The sequence below is a fragment of the Palaemon carinicauda genome, unplaced genomic scaffold, assembly GCF_036898095.1.
Source record: "Palaemon carinicauda isolate YSFRI2023 unplaced genomic scaffold, ASM3689809v2 scaffold201, whole genome shotgun sequence".
NCBI lineage: Eukaryota > Metazoa > Arthropoda > Malacostraca > Decapoda > Palaemonidae > Palaemon > Palaemon carinicauda.
The window spans coordinates 146,502-165,702 of NW_027169602.1; the positions used below are offsets into that span (position 1 = coordinate 146,502).

At 42.1% G+C, this 19,201-nt stretch overlaps 1 protein-coding gene across 1 annotated transcript in view; it reads right to left on the bottom strand.

Moving 5' to 3' along the window:
• LOC137635951 (putative N-acetylated-alpha-linked acidic dipeptidase) overlaps positions 1-19,201 on the bottom strand; it is a 70,411-nt gene that overhangs the window by 16,742 nt on the left and 34,468 nt on the right. The window contains exons 8-10 of the mRNA XM_068368416.1: positions 17,558-17,747; positions 5,183-5,273; positions 3,063-3,238 (exon numbers count right to left, since the gene is read on the bottom strand). Of these exons, the coding sequence (XP_068224517.1) occupies positions 3,063-3,238; positions 5,183-5,273; positions 17,558-17,747 (457 nt within the window). The remainder of the gene's footprint in view (positions 1-3,062; positions 3,239-5,182; positions 5,274-17,557; positions 17,748-19,201) is intronic.

Here is a 19,201-nt window from a genome sequence, read left to right on the forward strand (position 1 = left end):
AGTCATGTTGCTTTTTCTCTGCTTTCTTATATCAACGTTTATGGGAGCGCTTGATTGAATGGTTTGCGATTGCGGAGTGTGTGCCAGAGGTGCGCAAAAAGAAGGCGCATGAGCGTGAGGCTGAAAATCGTGCTCTTGCTGAACAGGCAAAGGGTGTTTAAAAGCTTGAGAGTGAGCGTGCATGAGCAACAGGTGGGCGTATCTAATGCACAAGCAGATGACGAGCAAAGCTCTAAATCCAACCAGGTGAGTGCAATGGTGAACACACCTGGAGTAACTCGGTGAGTCTTGTGAGACAGCCAGGATTCGTTGGGTGAACCACTTACCCGCTGGATGATCGCTAAACCAATCATCAGCGAGCTCCAAAAAGCTATAGCGCTTGGGTGACAAGTCCCGCTTGCACTTACGAGCTACCTGGGTAAAAGGAATCACAGGTAGAAGCAAGCTCTTGCATTTGCAAGAACCTGCCAAAGATCCCCAAAGGGTCGGCATGCTAGGAAGGGGGAGGAAGGTTAATACTTTCCTCACGCTGAGCACATTCAGTGTGTGAGCTCACTCAGAGGGGTGCAAATGCTGGGGGAATGATAGGCTGAGAGCTACCCCGGAAAGGACATACAAGCTTATCCTCTTGTGCGAGCTCATCCCAAAAGGTGAGTACGCTGAGGCAACACTCGATAGAGTGCTACCTTGCAGATCCTCCAATGGGAGAGGTTCTGCTACTCCTAAACATAGTCATGAGGGCAAGAGACCGAGCAAAAGGGACCACCCTCCTGTCAGCTATAGAGGGGTAAGTGCCAAAGCCACCCCGGCCAGAAGCCTGTTCTTTGACAGGAAACCCACAAGTCCAAGTGAAGGCTAGAGCAGACTCAAGGAGTCTCGAGTAGCAAATCGCCAAGGGACTAAGTTTTCGCTGTCTTGCTAGGGGAGACGGAAAGAGCTCCCTGGAATAAAGGTTGCCCGAAAGGTCACTGCTAGTGTTTGGTCGACAGCCAGAGGAGGCTGAACGAGAAGAGGCAGAGGGAAGGGTAACAGGAGAGGGAGGAAGTCGTCAGGATTTCTTCAACTTCGAGGAAGACCCTGAAGACAAAAAATCCTTTTTAGACTTTGTCTTCCTTCTCCTGCCATACACATGGAGAATGACCATTCCCAACACTCGAAGCATGGAGATGCCTCTGCGCAGGAGTGAACTCTGCACTAAGGCAAAGTCAGAGAGGATCCGTCTCCGTCCCTAACATAAACTTGCCAGGACACACCAGCATGTCGGCAACCTCAAGGTTAACACTGACATCTGACTAGAAAAACAAACATAATTAAAGTCTTTAATAGGAGAGCCAGTTCCAGGAGCATGGAAGACAATGTCCACTCTCAATCATGGCTAAAATCAAAGTGGGGTTGTTGGGATTGAGGTGAGGGCAATAATGCCCCACTAACTACTTGTAACAACCACACCTTATTAAAAGTTTTCATGGCCAAGTTCTTATGCTATTTTCAACTGGGTTGAGTCCCTTGTCAGGCTGGGAGGAACGTAGAGAGGAGAGGTCCCCTTTTCTGTTTCATTTGTTTGATGTTGGCTACCCCCCAAAATGGGGGAAAGTGCCTTGGTATATGTATGTATGTATTTAAAGTACGAAGGTTTGTCTCTGTGTTGGAATAATTAGTAATTATATTCCAAAGCAAAAGGCAAACCTAACCTAGAACATTCCCACCAAAAAATAAGGAGAAAAAGGACCAACAGTCCTCTTTAAATAATGTATGGAAAAGCATACATAAATATGACTGATCATAAGATCATGTAATCCCTCAAGTTTTGAGAGGTTGATTTGGCAACCCTCATCTGGTTCAATAAGAACATCCAGAAGTTGCGATAGTTACTAGTAGTGTGCCATACTTTCAAGGTTTCCAATGGTGTGTTTTTTTAGTTCAAATTCCAACAAGATCTTAACCCTTTTACCCCCAAAGGACGTACTGGTACGTTTCACAAAACTCATCCCTTTACCCCCATGGACGTACCAGTACGTCCTTGCAAAAAAATGCTATTTAAATTTTTTTTCCATATTTTTGATAATTCTTTGAGAAAATTCAGGCATTTTCCAAGAGAATGAGACCAGCCTGACCTCTCTATGAAGAAAATTAAGGCTGTTAGAGCAATTAAAAAAAAAATATACTGCAAAATGTGCTTGAAAAAAAATAACCCTTGGGGGTTAAGGGTTGGAAATTTCCAAAAAAGGGCTAATAATTATAAGACTCAGGGTGAAGGTTAGAACACTTAAAAGAAAAATTTGACAAATTTCAAGAGCACTGGCGGTTTTAAAACAAGTACTTTACGTTCTTATCAGATCTAAAATCTAATCCTGATGAAACGTCCCTGACTGATGAATGCCAAACTAGGTTCGAGTCCCGCTCAAATTCGTTAGTTCCTTTGGTCGCTGAAAACTCAACATCCTTGTGACCTAAGGATGGGGGTTTGGGGGATCCTATAGGTCTATCTGCTGAGTCATCTGAAGCCATTGCCTGGCCCTCCCTGGTCCTAGCTTGGGCACTGATCATATGTATATATGGTCAGTCTCTAGGGCATTGTCCTGCTTGTTAGAGCAATGTCACTGTCCCTTGCCTCTGCCATTCATGAGTTTCAGATGATATTACTTTTCAAACAGCTTGGTAAGCAAGCATGCAAAAGTACAGCGACTTGCACAGAAGGTTCAAGCCACAGGCTTTTATACTATGGGAGCTTAGAAAGGAATTTGTTAAATTTCCATTGTTTAAGATTTCAAGTCATAACATAACTGTACTTTATGGATATGTTAAATAACCGTAGATAGCTAAAACTAAGTAAATCTATGAACATTTTATATAAAAATTTCGTGAAAAACCTACTAAGCACCTATTTCCTGTACAAAAATGTATGCTAATGTGTTCTGTCAACAATAATTAGATTCTAATATATACAATGAAAGTTTAGCAGTGTGTTTTGTTTTATATGATAATTCTATTGATAAATGCCAACTGGAACAAAAAACATATTTCCAATTGCTTTATTATAAATAGTAATAAAAACATCTTACCTGGCTCCTCTTCTCCAGTAATTGTAGCAATAACATTGAAAATCGTAGCATTAGCAGAACTTGTGTGTACTGATAACTGCGTTGTCCACGATGGATTTCGTAATCCAGGACCCAGACGATATTCAAGATCTAATCCCCCTTGCCACTCATCGGGAGCCCTTTCTCCCCCTAAATATCTGTAACAGATTGCAATAAATTACCCAAGATAGTTATGAACACTTAACATGAAAAAATTAATGTAAATTCGTTTAGAATGATTATAAATTCAATGATCTAATACTGACACTATGAAAAACCTTGGTGAATAAAAAGTACTCAGAAAGTTCAAGCAATAGACAATTACGCCTATAATTACGGATTTTTAGTCCTGAAGTGATGGCTAACATAAGAAAAAAGTGAAAATTTAAGGAAAATACTTTTAGATACTGTCAGGTATATACTTGAATATTCAAAACTTTATGACTATAGTCCATTTCTTTTATCGAGGCAGATTTGCACAGACTCGCAGCGGTGCCCTTTTAGCTCGGAAAAGTTTCCTGATCGCTGATTGGTTAGAACTATCTTGTCTAACCAATCAGCGATCAGGAAACTTTTCCGAGCTAAAAGGGCACCGCTGCGAGTCGGTGCAAATATGCCTCGCTAAAAGAAATGGACTATAGATAGTTTCATAGGTCTTGAATGCCTATGTGAGCCATCTGCCTAGAATTACAATGAAATTAATACTAAACACATTAGAAATGGGCACCGACCATATCACTTATGACCCGATATCCAACCACTTAGTATAACTTGATTTTCTCTTTCTCAGAACAAGCATGATACCTACCATGAGTTCTTCTGGCACCCACCCCTGGATTCTTAATTGTTCCACTAAGTTCGCACGATGAACTGGCTCCTACCACTGCGTTTGCACCTGTCCCATAGCATTTGTTTCATGCAATAGCGCCTGCCTATGTTTTTACCTGCTCTATGATGTTTGTATAAGCCTACAATTCCATCTATTCCTGACTTTGATCAATATGCTCTTCCTACAAGTTCTGCTCAAAATGCTATGTTTCTCCATATCAACATAACATGACCATCTAGCTAAGGATTAGCTTTGGGTATAGGATGATAGGACAAGATGGACAATGTTGAACAATATTTTTTGGCATTGTAGAGAGCATGTTCGTTGCTCATTCCTTTGAATGGGCAACTTAGGTTCATTGCTCATTCCTTTGAATGGGCAACTTAGGTTCATTGCTCATTCCTTTGAATGGGCAATTTAGGTTCATTGCTCATTCCTTTGAATGGGCAACTTAAGTAGGATTCACTTGGATTCCAGGTGGATGGTTAATTTCTAAAGTTTATCTAGAATCAATCCAATGATAAAAATCTGGATGATTTCATCATAGAACATAAGTGAATCAGACAAAACAACTGTTTTCGGTGGTTGAAATTCCATATCTATACTTGGTATTTTGAAATGTTGATAAAACACTCAAATCATTACATAAATTAATGCTGATAAAACTCAAATCATTAAATAAATCACAAATTTTAAGTAATTTGTATTTTTCCTAACAGTACTTACCTCGAACTACTTTCTTAGGAGGATCTGGGATCTCCTCAATTACCGACCAAGAATTTTGCGTAGTTCCCTCTCTCTCCGTTACCTTGTCGGGGCGCTCCGGGGCGGAAGGATACTCGGCCTGGGGCGACCCGGGGCCAGCGCGTGAGGTCGCGCTTGTTAGCTCGCCAGTAAGCGTCTGGTCGTGGAGTAGATAACATCTCGCCGCTCTCTCTCACTTATCCCGTCCGATCACCTTGTGTACCACGTGTTCCTTTGTGTTCTTCATCCCTTGTGTCCCACGTGTTCCCTTGTGTTCCTTTCCCTTGTGTACCACGTGTTCCCGTTGTGTTCCTCACCTTTCCCTTGTGTTTTTAAGTCGTTTGCGTGTTCGCTTTTCATGATGGAATCCCAGCGTCGCTGTCCCGGACCCCAAGCTGGTAAGTCTTGCGGAGCTTGGCTCTCTAGGCCCGAGGTCGACCCGCAATATTTCAATGTACACTAGTAATTCTATTGTATAAGTTCTCTGGAAATATTTGTGAAATATTTGCATCTGGAAGCAAAAACTTACTTGAAAATATGTTGAGCATCGCTATAACTAATCGGTTGGACAGGAATCTTCGGAATAGCAGCCTCTTCTTCAGGAATTCTAAAAGCACTTTCTGATGAGAAGAAACTTCAGTTATTACTAATATGAATTGGCTTCACAAAATTTACAATTGCAAATTAATCAAACCCTTTTGAATTAATTTTGACCAGCCTACAACTGATAAAGTTCTTGTAGAGTTACGAAAGGCACTTATATAATTTACCAGGTTCAAGGAAGAAGAAGAAGAGGGAGACCAAGAAAGAGATGGAGGGACTGTGTGAGAGGAGATTTACAGGAGAAGGGGATTGATGAGGCAGAAGCGCAGAATAGAAAAAGATGGAAATGGCTCATCCGCAACGGCGACCCCAAATAAAAATGGGAACCAGCTGGGAAGAAGAAGACTTATATAATTTACCAGAATTCTTAAATCAAGAATGAGAGAGAACCACAAGGAAACATACTCGCACCCAAAGGAAATTATCTCGGATTGAATTTATATTAAATTCTAGCTAATCATTTGCCTCAAATCATTAGAAACATGATAAAAGGTCTGTGTACCAACTACCACAAGTAAATAGTGTAGAAGTTTTTTCCATGCAGAGTAAATTGAAACAGGACAGAGCTTTAGACACCAAGATAAACAAAGCTATAAAGATATTAATTTCATTGCACATATAATTTTTGACAATTTTGAGGGAAAAAAGCAACATATTCTGCATAAATAGAATTTCAAAGATATGATATTTTGATTATAAAATAAATTTTTGAATATACTTACCCGGTGAATATATAATAGCTGACGTCTCCGACGGCTCGACAGATTCCAAAAACTCACGAGCAATCGCCGTGAAGGTTGCGGGTGTGACCACCAGCGCCGACTATCGGCCAGATACCGCATATACTTGTCAATTTCTCCAGTTCTTCTCAGTCCGCTGGGTCTCTATCGGGGAGGAAGGGAGGGCCTTTAATTTATATATTCACCGGGTAAGTATATTCAAAAATTTATTTTATAATCAAAATATCATTTTTAAATATTAAACTTAGCCGGTGAATATATAATAGCTGATTCACACCCATGGTGGTGGGTAGAGACCAGTATTAATACAATAAAGGCGTATATGCTCAAGAGTTTTTTGACAATTATTTCATAAAAAACCAACTTAAGTATAGGTACCTGGTAAGGAAGCCGACTCTGATGATTACTTTGCCTCATTAGTCTGCTTTCCTCACGAAGCCCAGCCATCCTCTCAGGATGCTGAAAAACTCCCAGGAGCTGTTATATCCAGGGCGAACACCCCTATAACAGGACCTCATCAATACCCTTAATCTGGGCGCTCTCAAGAAACAACATTTTGACCACCCGCCAAATCAAAAAGATTGCGAAAGCCTTCTTAGTCTCCCGTACAACCCAAAATAAGATTAAAAGTTTCAAGAGTAGATTAAAAGGATATTGGGATTAAGGGAATGTAGTGGTAAAGCCTTCACCCACTACTGCACTCGCTGCTACGAATGGTCCCAGTGTGTAGCAGTCCTCATAAAGAGTCTGGACATCTTTCAAGTAATATGAAGCGAATACCGACTTGCCTCTCCAAAAGGTCGCGTCCATAATACTTTTAATGGATCTATTTTGCTTAAACGCTACTGAAGTTGCTATCGCTCTGACTTCATGAGCCTTGACTTTAAGTAAATTACGATCCTTCTCACTTAAATGAGAGTGTGCCTCCCGAATCAAAAGTCTAATAAAATAAGACCACGCATTCTTAGACATGGGCAAAGAGGGCTTTTTAACGGAGCACCATAAAGCCTCTGAACAACCTCGTAGCGGTTTAGCTCTGGATAAATAAAATTTAAGAGCTCTAACGGGGCACAGCACTCTTTCAACTTCATTCCCCACAATCTCAGAAAGACTGGGGATATCAAATGATTTAGGCCAAGGACGAGACGGAAGTCCATTCTTGGCCAAAAAACCAAGTTGAAGAGCGCATACTGCTTTATTAGTGGAGAAGCCGATGTTCTTGCTAAAAGCATGTATCTCACTAACCCTTTTAGCCGAAGCCAAGCACACCAAAAAAAAGTATCTTGAGGGTAAGATCCTTCAGGGAGGCTGAATTTAATGGTTCAAACCTGTTTGAACCATTTAATGGTGGATGCAGAGAGGGAGCGACCGTTTCTCAGATAAAGCAGAAACTCCGCAATCTGTGCTACAGAGGCACTTGGAAGAGGAAATAGAGGAGGACTTGCACCAGTCTCTAAATACCTCCCATTTCGACTGATAAATCCTGATGGTAGAGGATCTTCTAGCCCTCGCGATCGCTCTAGCTGCCTCCTTCGAAAACCCTCGAGCTCAAGAGAGTCTTTCGATAGTCTGAAGGCAGTTAGACGAAGCGTGGGGAGGCTTTGATGAAATCTCTTTACGTGAGGCTGTCGCAAGAGATCCATCCGCAACGGCAGACTTCTTGGAACGTCTACCAGCCATAGAAGTACCTCTGTGAACCACTCTCTCGCGGGCCAGCGTGGAGCAACCAACATCAACCTGGTTCCTTCGTGAGAGGTGAACTTCTGCAGCACCTTGTTTAGGATCTTGAAAGGTGGAAAGGCATAAACGTCCAGGTGAGACCAGTCCAGCAGGAAAGCGTCTATGTGGGCTGCCTCTGGATCCAGAACTGGAAAGCAGTAAGTCGAGAGCCTCTTTGTCAGTGAAGTCGCAAAAAGATCTATGGTGGGTTGACCCCATGTCATCCATAGCTTCTCGCACACAGTCTTGTGCAACGTCCACTCCATGGAGATGACTTGTCCTCTTCTGCTGAGGCAGTCCGCCAAGACATTAATTTTTCCTTGCAAAAATCTCGCCAAAGGAGGGATGTTACTTGCCTTAAATGGAGTTCCTTCTGATCCGTGGACCAAAGACCCGAGCATTCCAGACTGTCCAGTGGAGCTCCCTAACCCAAATCCGATGCATCTGAATACAAAACATGGTTTGGGTTCTTGATCGCAAGAGAAAGACCTTCTCGAAGTCTGATGTTGCTGTCCCACCAAGTCAGACATGTCTAGACTGAGTTGGAGATTGGGAAAGAGATACTCTCTAAGCCCTTCTCCTTGTTCCAATGGTTTAGGTGAAATTGGAGAGGGCAAAGGTTGAGTCTCCCCAGAGAGATAAACTACTCCAGCGATGAAAGAGTTCCTACGAGGCTAGTTCAAACTCTTACAGAGCAACTGTTTTTCTCTTGCAAGTGAAGGACTTTTAACAGAGCTTGTTCCATTCTTGTGGGAGACGAAAAGGCCCGAAAAATCAGACACTGTATCTCCATTCCCAAATAAAGAATAGTCTGGGATGGGGTACTGTAAGTTACGACTTCTCTACATTCACTATGAGACCTAGCTCCTTGGTTAGGTCTAAGGTCCATTAGAGGCTCTCCAGACAGCGATTTAATGACGACGCCCTGATTAGCCAGTCGTAAAAATAAAGGGAGGCTCTGAATCCTCAAAAAATGTAGAAAGCTTGCTACATTTTGCAAGGGCCTTGTAAAAACAAGAGGAGCAGGAATGAGGCCGAAGTACAGTGCTCGAAATTGGTACATTACTTTCCCGTCCACAAACCTCAGATGTTGTTGAAAGTTTGGATGAATCGGGATGTGGAAGTATGCATCCTGAAGGTCGAGAGAGACCATCCAGTCGCCTTCCCTTACTGCTGCCAAGACAGATTTGGTAGTCTTCATCGTGAACTTTGTCTTGACAATGAACACATTGAGCGCACTTACATCTCAAGTACTCCTGCAGTGAACGTGGCTGCCAGATCATTGGAGCCATCCCTGATAGCCTTGTTCCTGCAGTGAACGTGGCTGCCAGATCATTGGAGCCATCCCTGATAGCCTTGTTCATGCATGACATAATTGTACAGCAATACATTGACAGCTGGAGAGACCTTCTTACTTAAGGCTCCCAGGGACCAATCCAACAAATAAAAACTTCAAACGCTCGAAAAAAACTCCTAACAGGAGATGGTCTAGCTCTGAAGCCGACCATAAAATCTTGGAGCGTCTCATGGCTAGACAACGAGGAGAGTTCACAAGGCTTAAGAAGTCTCCCTGGGCAGAGGCAGGTACTCCCAAGCCGAGAACTTCTCCTCGAGCTTCTCCTGTGTCACACCAGATGCCCGAGCGAGAAGTTAATTAAGAAGGAGGAAAAGCAAAAGCAGACTTTCATAAACTTCTCCTGGATTCCAACCAGTCTCCCAGTAAGAGCATGGCCCTCTTGGAAGAACAAGAGAGAACTGACTTCGTAAAAGTAGGCGTCGAAGAAAGTCTAGGACAAAATTTCACTAAAGAAATTCATAATTAAAAAACAAGGGATTGTTGGACCACCCTAGGTTACTCCTCTTCTGAATGACTCCCCAAAGGTACATTAGTTGAAAGGGGGTCATCTACTTCTTCAGAAGGCACATCATCTGATAAATCTAAAGTCTTGCGAGAAGGAGATTTATATTCAGAATGACGTGAAGGAAAAGCCTGACAGGCTACATCAACTTGTATATGAACAGAAGTTAAAGTTGGAGGGTCGATGTCACGTTGTGACTGCAGAGAATGTTATTCTACTACACGTCGTGACAGAAGTAACTGACGTTCAAACGTCCCGTAGTAACAGCGGTGACTGCTGTTCGATGCTATATCGTGACTACGATGACTGACCCTCGACGTCACGTCATGTCTACGGTGTCTACCGCTCAACGTCACGTCGTGTCTGCGGTGTCTGCATCTCAACGTCACGCTGTGACTGCGGTGGCTGACGTTCAAAGCGTTCAAAGTTACATCGAGATTTATGCTCCACATCTCGCTTAACAGCAAAGCTGTCACTAGAGATAACGTCAGCGTGGCGTAACAAAGCTCGTCTAGAAGGTTGAAGACCCGAATCACGTATCCCAGAACCGTGACGTACAAAAAGCAAAGGATCCTTTCGCACAGGAACAGGATCGAAAGCTTCTATTGAAGAAGAAAGCTTTAACAGCATATCTAACTTCGGATCAACCTGTGACTGCAGTGGCTGACGTTCAAACGTCACGTAGTAAACAGCAGTGACTGCTGATCGATGCTATATCGAGACTACGGTGACTGACACTCGATGTCACGTTGTGTCTACGGTGTCTACCGCTCAACGTCACGTCGAGTCTGTGGCAGAAACGTCTGTACATGAACGTCATCGCTATGAACGGGACTCTTATTATGACTACAGCTAGGACGTTGAACTTGTTCTGAAGGAACTAATAAATGTTTCAACCGTCTCGAAACTTTACGCCCAGGCTTTTAAAGAGACGAATCATCGGAAGACGAGGAGAAACTTCGTCTCTCCTGTCTTATGGCAAGGACGTACTTGCCGAGCAACGTCTGATACCTTTGAGGGAACGTCTGTTCGTTGGTTTACACTCCTCACTCCCTTAGGTCCTATGACATTCCTTCTCCCTGGTGCAGGAGAGCCTGAAAGAGGTCTCGGACTAGGCAAGTGACAAGCACGAACAAACGAACCCTCCGCAACACAGAACATGTTTTTTGCACTTACTTCACTGATATCGTATTTTTCAATAGTTTCACATTAAACATGAATAAAACTGATTTCTACCTGAAGAACGCAATTCTCCCTTACATCAAAAGGTTAGAATTGCGAAATGAGTCGTATAATGTAAGCACATTAGTACAAAATGAAACACACATGCAAAAATCAATAAACATATACATATATATCAAATAAAACGGAAATATATAAAGTTAAAAAGATCAGTGACTGGGGAGGAGACTAAACACTAGTTCACTACGGACTACGTTTTCAATCTCTCACCGTACAGTGCCTTGGGACGAGAATAAAAACTAAAACGTTTTATCCTCTCTCCCCGTACAGAGACTTGGGACGAGAGTAAAAAAAAAACTGAATCGAGAACAACGTTACTCGCTCCCAAACTCCTTGTACAGAGACTTGGGACGAGAATAAAGATCGGATCGTTCTCTCTCTCTCTCTCTCCGTCTCTCTCTCTCTCTCTCTCTCTTGTCACTCACAAGAGAATGGCCCACTCACCCTTCGTCAATAACAGGTTATTTGACTAAAGGAAAAAACTGAAAGGACTAAGAAATTGAAAATTAACAAGTTCCTTTAAATTAGTATCTAAAACACTTCAGTTTGAAAGAAGAATGAACAAAACGTCAAAATCGATTTACTCTTTCTGCAAAGTGAAACCGTGATTCCCTCTTTCTCTATCGTAACGATAAAGCGCAAACTGCGTAGCATAAATAAACCAAACGTTAGTTCATCTTTGAAAAAACAGCACGAAGACTATTCAAAGAATATATTTCTTAAAATATTTTCTAAAAAATATTCATTTCATCACTCTTACAGAGCAACTGTTTTAAACTAAACAAAAATAAAAGTTGAATGGGCTCAACGTTGTTTAACTTCGTTTTCCAAGTTAGGACCGCCTACATAGAATAGGTAAAGGCCGCAAATAAACAAAAAAGGGATTTTGACGAAGGAAAAATCTATTTCTGGGCGAGAGACCTGTGCCGCCCAGTGAAATACACCTAGAGCACTATTTCTAAGGAATATAACTGCTATATATTACCAGAGAAAAAAAGCATAGGAATGCCAGGTTGAACCCAGCTCGCTCACCTATATAAGGTGTCGGTATAAAATACTGGGGCGTGATAATTCACAACCAGAGGTCTCGCACTATTTAGATATCTCCTCTTCAAAATCCCCGCCACAGCGAGGTGCCGATCAACACTACTACCACTAACCCAACCCACGCCAGTGACGTCACTCCTCATAGCACCCAAGGTTTGGGGCCCATGTTGGGAGGGAAGTCAAGGGAGGGTTCACTGGGCGGCACAGGTCTCTCGCCCAGAAATAGATTTTTCCTTCGTCAAAATCCCTTTTCTGGGCTCCGAGCTGTGCCGCCCAGTGAAATAGTACCAGAGAAATGGTCCCAAATCTTGGAACAATACCTGAGGAAGTAAAATAAAATCCAAAATAACAGATAAGAGGATAGCAAGACATAGTTGATTAAGGTTCACTATGTTCAGGAGGAATCACATTCCCTGCTGCCACTGTAGCAAATATAAGGCTTCCAGAGGTTTTAAGCAGTGGCGTTTAAATACTGTTGGAGACTTCCAGCCTGTATATTTAGTAAGTCCAGTGAAGTTCATAGTAATTAACTGAGGTAGCTACAGCTCATATATCATGGACGTGAGGGAGTGATGTGGGAATGATTCTAGGTAGCCCGTTAATGAAATGCAGAATCTTCTGTCTGAGTCCTTTCAGGATGATGGTTCTTCACCTTCTCTAATGGGTAAGGGCCCCGAGGACTGAACGGGAGATATGTTTAAGTAGGCTTCCAGAGTGTTTACTGGACATAAAGATGGGTCCTGCGGAAGTGAGACAATCTTCCAGGGGAACCGTCTGTCCTGGGGGTCCTCATTTTCGCTAAAAATCTTTTGTCAGGGGAAAGGAGTACTTCCCCTGACGAGAGAAATTCAATATGACCTGGATCTCTAGACAAGGCTGAAAGTTCTGATATTCTGGCGCCAGAAGTCAGGTTCATTAAGAACAAGGATTTCCTAACCAATGGAATATAATGGCAAGTCTCGTTAAGAGTGTCTGAAGCCAACTTAAGTACGTCATTCAGAAACCAGGAAACTGAGCTAGGGTGAGTTGATGGTTTCAATCTGGCGCAGGTTCTCGGGATGGATGAGAAGTATGAATCTGTAAGGGCAATATTAAAGCCAATTGTAAAACCTTCAAGGCTGACTTAATTTGTGGTAATAGTACAAGCCGCTAAGTCTGATTCAAATAAAATTCTGAAGAAGGTTACTGTCAGATTCATAGTCATCGTCTCAACCTTTGAGTCCCTTAAAAACTGGCAAGTTTCATAACAGCCGAATCATACTGTCGAAGGGTGGATCCCCTCTTATCTGATTCTAAAAATAACGTATTTGAGGATCAATATCTGCACCTCTTGAGCTGCAAATTTCATAAAGTCCAGAAAGGTAGGGCATTCTGAATTTGAGGAAGCTAACACACAGCGAGTTGTACTGCTTGTGTTAGTATTGGATTGGGGATCTGTCGAGGTGGAGACCCAGTTCCACCAGAAGGGGAAACCCGTTGTGCTTGGGCCAGATGGGGGCTACTAGAGCAACTTGGCCTTTGAAAGTCCTGAGCTTGTCTAACACTTTCATCGACAGATTTATTGGTGGGAATAGGTAAATTCTCTCCCAAGTGTTCCAGACTAATGATATTGCGTCTGTGGCGTAAGCCCGAGGATCCGGGCTGGGAGCTACGTAGCACTCTAGTTTGTAGTTGGACTTTGTTGCAAACAGATCTATCTGGAGATCCGGAACCTGAGAAAGAATCCAACTGAAGGACATTGGGTCTAGTGACCACTCCGACTCCAGCGGAGTTGTCCTCGAAAGTGCGTCCGCCACTATCTATCTAGAAGAAACCTGACTATGTTGGTTTTTGGCTGGAGCCGGTTGCTTAAGGTAAAAAATACCGCCATGGCCTCTAAAACATTGATATGAAGTTGGCGGAATATTGTCGACCATAGTCCCAGGACTTTCTTGTACTGAGAGTATCCCCCCCCCAGCCTGTTAGGGAGGCGTCTGTGTAAATGACGAGCTTGGGGGTGGATATTGTAAGGAAACGGATTTGCCAGATTTTGACCTTTGTCCATGGTTGAAGTCTTTTCTTCAGAATTGGTTGGAGTCGAGCCCTTTGTCTCGATATTACTCGTTTTCCTGGAGCACCATACTCGGCTTATATCTTTCAGTCTGGCCTTCAGTAGTATATCTGTTACTGAGGCAAACTGGAGGGCACCCAGGATTCTCTCTTGATTTCTTCTGGAAGACAATTTGTCTTTGAGAAAACGTATTGTGTTTTGCTATATCGTTCCTCTTGGCTGTTGGGAGACAGTGTGGGAGCATAGAACCCATTGAATCCTAACCATTGAAACTTGTCCTCGGGACCAAACGAGATTTCTCGAATTGATTTGGAACCAAAACTGTTGTAAGAGATTATCACTCTGTAGTTGCTGTGAGGCAGTTTGCCTAGTTGAAGCTTAGAAACGGACGAAAATGCCTTGCTTTCGGAACATGATAGCAAACGTCTGCAAGATCCATAGAGGAGGTGACGGCCCCACAGAGAAGCAAGGTCCGCACCTGAGAGATGGTCAGCATGTGAAACTTGTCGCATTAAATGTAAGAATTCAGAAGCGACAGGTCTAGGATTACTCTTCGCTATTCTGAGTCTTTCTTTGGCCCGCTGAACAAGTGATCCTGAAATTACAAACGATTTACTTTCTTTATTGCTTCCTTTTGCAATAGATCGTTTTCATATAAGACTAGCTCTTCCGTTGGATGTTGATGAAAACTGGTTGGTGGAGGGGACCTTTCTATCCAACTCCACCCCAGACCTTTGGAAATTATACTGAAAGCCCAAATGTTGAACGTTCAACGGTTCCGGAAGATGTAAAGTCCCACCCCTACCTGAGAACTCCCAATGATTTGCTGCGGATTTACCTCCTCGGCCTCGAGAGTAGCTGTTGCGAAAAGTTCCTCTCGAGCTAGCGCCTCTGGGGCGCTGGTAACCCTGGAAAGCACCCTGAGTTTCAAAGGTGGGCCTAAGGGCTGGGGAAGTAGCATAGGAGGTAGTTGCTACTTGGGACTGAGGAACCAGCACGTATTGCTGTTGGGGTTGACCCTTCGAAGTGAAAGGTTGACTCCCGTGTGCCACCGGGATGGTTTGAACCACCTGTTGGGACCGCCGGTTTGGAAGGAATGGAAAGATCTCAGACTCTTTCTACCTCGAGATTGGTTGCTGGCCGGTTCGAACTTGTGCTTGGGGACTAAGCCCATCGAACCTTGAGGCTCTGATTGACCCTAGCAGCTCCAGACTGGGGCTTTAATGAGCTTGTTAGGCTCATGTCTGATAGTGGCCTCAGACAAGACATGCCTACAGCAACGACGTCTGGCCGCAAAGAAGTCGTAGGAATCAGACAGTAAGGTTTGAAGTAATGACTTCGTCAAGACCTTAAAAGGTGGTTCTTCTTCATACATTAAAGAGGTCTTTTCTGCCATTGTAGCCGAGTTGATAGGTCTACTCAGGCGCATACAGGCTTCGAGCTCGAGGCATATCAGGGATTCCGGAAGCCTGGGTAGCCACTCACTGAACTGAATGGAAGCACAGTCAGCGCTTAATTTACCCGATGTGAAGGTCGCCGGGGCGTTAGTCCAGCAATCGTGATCCTCCAGGGACAGGAGGGAGGTCGGATGCGTTTCCTTCAGCTGCGGTATCATGGGAATCGGCCATCAATTATAAAATAATGATAAATCCAAGGGTAAACACGAGAAAAAACTTGTTGGACTTAATAACAAGTGCTATAAAGGAGTGACGTAAAATTTATCTTGATGTTTAGTATAAATGGAAAGCTAATCGAAGAGGCCTAATAAAGGCGGGTGAGATATAAAATATAAAATATATAGAGGTAAATCTATAAATATCAACAATAATTTATAAAGTGATAAAATAATTACTAAAAGCCTTTAACACACTTCCGTACACTGAGGGAAGGGTCGGCCATCTTTTCTATATGGAAAAACCAGAGAATAAAAAAAAGCAAGGGCAAAACACTTTTCCTCTCCTTTCAAAAGCATTTCTTTTGAAGATAGTATTGAATAATCCAACACGGCGAAAGCAATAAAACCAAAACCAAGTACTTCACCAATTCGGTCGAAAACTCGAGGTCATAAAGCGAGCGGAACCAACTTGTCGACAAGACCGACAGAGAAGAACTGGAGAAATTGACAAGTATATGCGGTATCTGGCCGATAGTCGGCGCTGGTGGTCACACCCGCAACCTTCACGGCGATCGCTCGCGAGTTTTTGGAATCTATTGAGCCGTCGGAGACGTCAGCTATTATATATTCACCGGCTAAGTTTAATATTTAAAAACTGCATTTTGGATGAAGCAAAATAGTGCTTTGCAAATTAGATAGTACCAAATAACAAGGCTCTTTGCATCAATAGGCATAGGAGATAATGGTGATGAAGAAATAACAAGAAAAACAGAACCTTAATCATAAATTTCTTTCTACTGTCACCTCGAAGCTTGGTTTCTGTTTGACATTCACCAAAAAAAATTAAAAATCTAATTTTTTTCCCCTCTCAATAGGTTAGACCTCTAGTTTAGTAATGCAACAATCTAGTGGCTAATGGCAATAACTATGGCTTGGGTACATAGTACTGTATTTTTCAGTCTTGAAGTCTACACTAATCCTTATCCTCTTGACACTGCTAGTCAAGTGGGGAGGATGGTGGGCATGTACAGTATATGAACGTTGCACTAGAATAAAAATAACAAGAGAGATTAGTTCATTGAACTTTCAACTGGGCTCCACAAGACATAGAAGAGTTGGAAGACCCAGGCCTACATGGCTGAGGACTATGAAGCATGAAGTAGATGATGATGAATGGAAAAGTATTGATTTAAAAGCTCAAGATAGAGATGACTGGCGAAATCTAACCGAAGCCCTTTGCGTCAATAGGCGTAGGAGATGATGATGATAGTGATGATTACCAAAATTTCCTTTATTTTATGAATTCACACCTTGATGTTCCTATTGCTGACTCCCGAACTCCGATGGAGAGTGACTCACCAGTGAAGAAAAGTAGGTCATGAATAGCTTTAAAATATTAAACCAATAACCAAGACTCACCTGAAGTGCAGTTCTTGGTAGCAAACGAGTTTCAAGAGAGAGTCTATAAGAACATCATGAGAGGTTCTCAGGCATAAAGGAAGACTCCAGCCAGATGAATAGGAGCCTTTGCAGGGTGACGGACAGATCCCGTAGAAAACGGGAATATTCTGAACTGTGGCCGTCGTTCTAAAATCAATTTTGGCGGGAGAAGCTAACTTAAAAAACCCACCTAACCTATGCTAAAAGTCGTATCCTTACCAAGGGGGGCTTCGCACCCCCGGACCCCCCCCCCCCTTACACAACAGTTTCCTTACCTGCGAGTACGACAGGAGAAGCTAACTTAAAAAACCCACCTAACGTATGCTAAAAGCCGTGTCCTTACCCAGGGGGGCTGCGCCTCCCCGGAACCCCCCTTACACAACATATTTAAGATCCGTAGACCATTTCCAAACGTTTTTATTCTAAACAAGATAACAGTCGGAGCGATAATAAGCAAATTATGACGTTTGGCCGTAGCGCTACAAACTACCCGATGAATAAAAGCAAGGGACTCAAAGTTTATAAAATTTTATACAAAGCTCTTGAAGATGTATCCATATCATAATATATACAATTTTTTATTTCTTACCAATTGATGGGTAGAATGGCGTCAGCGGGTCACCATTACTCAGATAAGTTGTACCTAGCTGGACAGCTTCCATAGGGTTATATATAGTATTTGGGTACGTAACATTTGGAGTACATCCATCCGGACAAACGCCTGATGGGTCGGAATATAACAGCACTCCTGCGGCACCTCTAATCTCGGCATTCAACACCTATAGGAGATACATAAAAAAACCATGCCAGTTAGGATCAAGTCATTAAATTGGATGCTCAGAGACAAGTAAAATAATCCATGTAAATGACTATACCCAAAGGAATATTATTGAATCCTTTTTAATCTCCTGTACCTAAGGTCAAAATTTGAATCTAAGCCCTGGTCTGTTTTCCGTTAATCCGGTGTTATCATTTTATCTAAAATCTGACTAATCTGGAATTATTAACCCTTTTACCCCCAGGCTATTTGGAACTTTCCAACGCTTAACCCCCAGGGGTTATTTTTTTTCAAGCACATTTTGCAGTATAATTTTTTTTTAAATAGCTCTAACACCCTTAATTTTCCTCATAGAGAGGTCAGGTTAGTCTCATTCTCTTGGAAAATGCCTGATGTTTCTCAAAAAATTATCAAAAATATGCAAAAAAAATGTAAATAGCAGTTTTTTGCAAGGACGTACCAGTACGTCCATGGGGGTAAAGGGCTGAGTTTTGTGAAACGTACCAGTACGTCCTTTGGGGATAAAAGGGTTAAGAAATTGACAACTGTTGGATCCGCTTCTCCTGTATAAATACGGTGTCTTTGTATATGTATTCTCAATGTTGAGTCTGTTGATGTCCCTAATGGACGAAAGTACTAACTCCAATCAAGTCTTTTCATTTTTCCTTCCATGGCTATAATACATAAAAAAAAAAAAAAAAAAAACATGACAACATTAAGCATTGAACTGTAGAAAATCTAGTCCTGTATCTACTGCCAGTTACAGGTTCATTCTTCAGCAGTAGAGTATTCAACATTACATTCACAATATCCTACATGAACTTATTCTTAGTAAATATCCAGTTGGTAGATATAGGAAGCAAAGGTAGTAAATTTTCATTAAAAGATGAAAGATCATATTACTTCTAAATGACAATCAATTTTCATTCATATGCAATATTTTCAAAATTACAAAAACATGTTATTTTTATAATAAAATAAATTTTTGAATATACTTACCCGGTGATTATATAAGCTGCAACTCTGTTGCTCGACAGAAAAACTCTACGTTAAAAATCCGCCAGCGATCGCTATACAGGTAGGGGGTGTACATCAACAGCGCCATCTGTCGGGCAGGTACTCAGTACTCAATGTAAACACAGAACTCAATTTTCTCCTCGGTCCACTGGGTCTCTATTGGGGAGGAAGGGAGGGTCCTTTAATATATAATCACCGGGTAAGTATATTCAAAAATTTATTTTATTATAAAAATAACATTTTTCAATATTAAACTTAGCCGGTGATTATATAAGCTGATTCACACCCAGGGGGGTGGGTAGAGACCAGCAATAATTGTTTACATTATTATGAGCTAAGGATTTTTTATTTCATTTTAGCAGTTATTCAAAATAACAAACATAAAATAAATAAGTACCTGGTAAGGAAGTCGACTTGAAAAATTACTCTGCCTTTTAA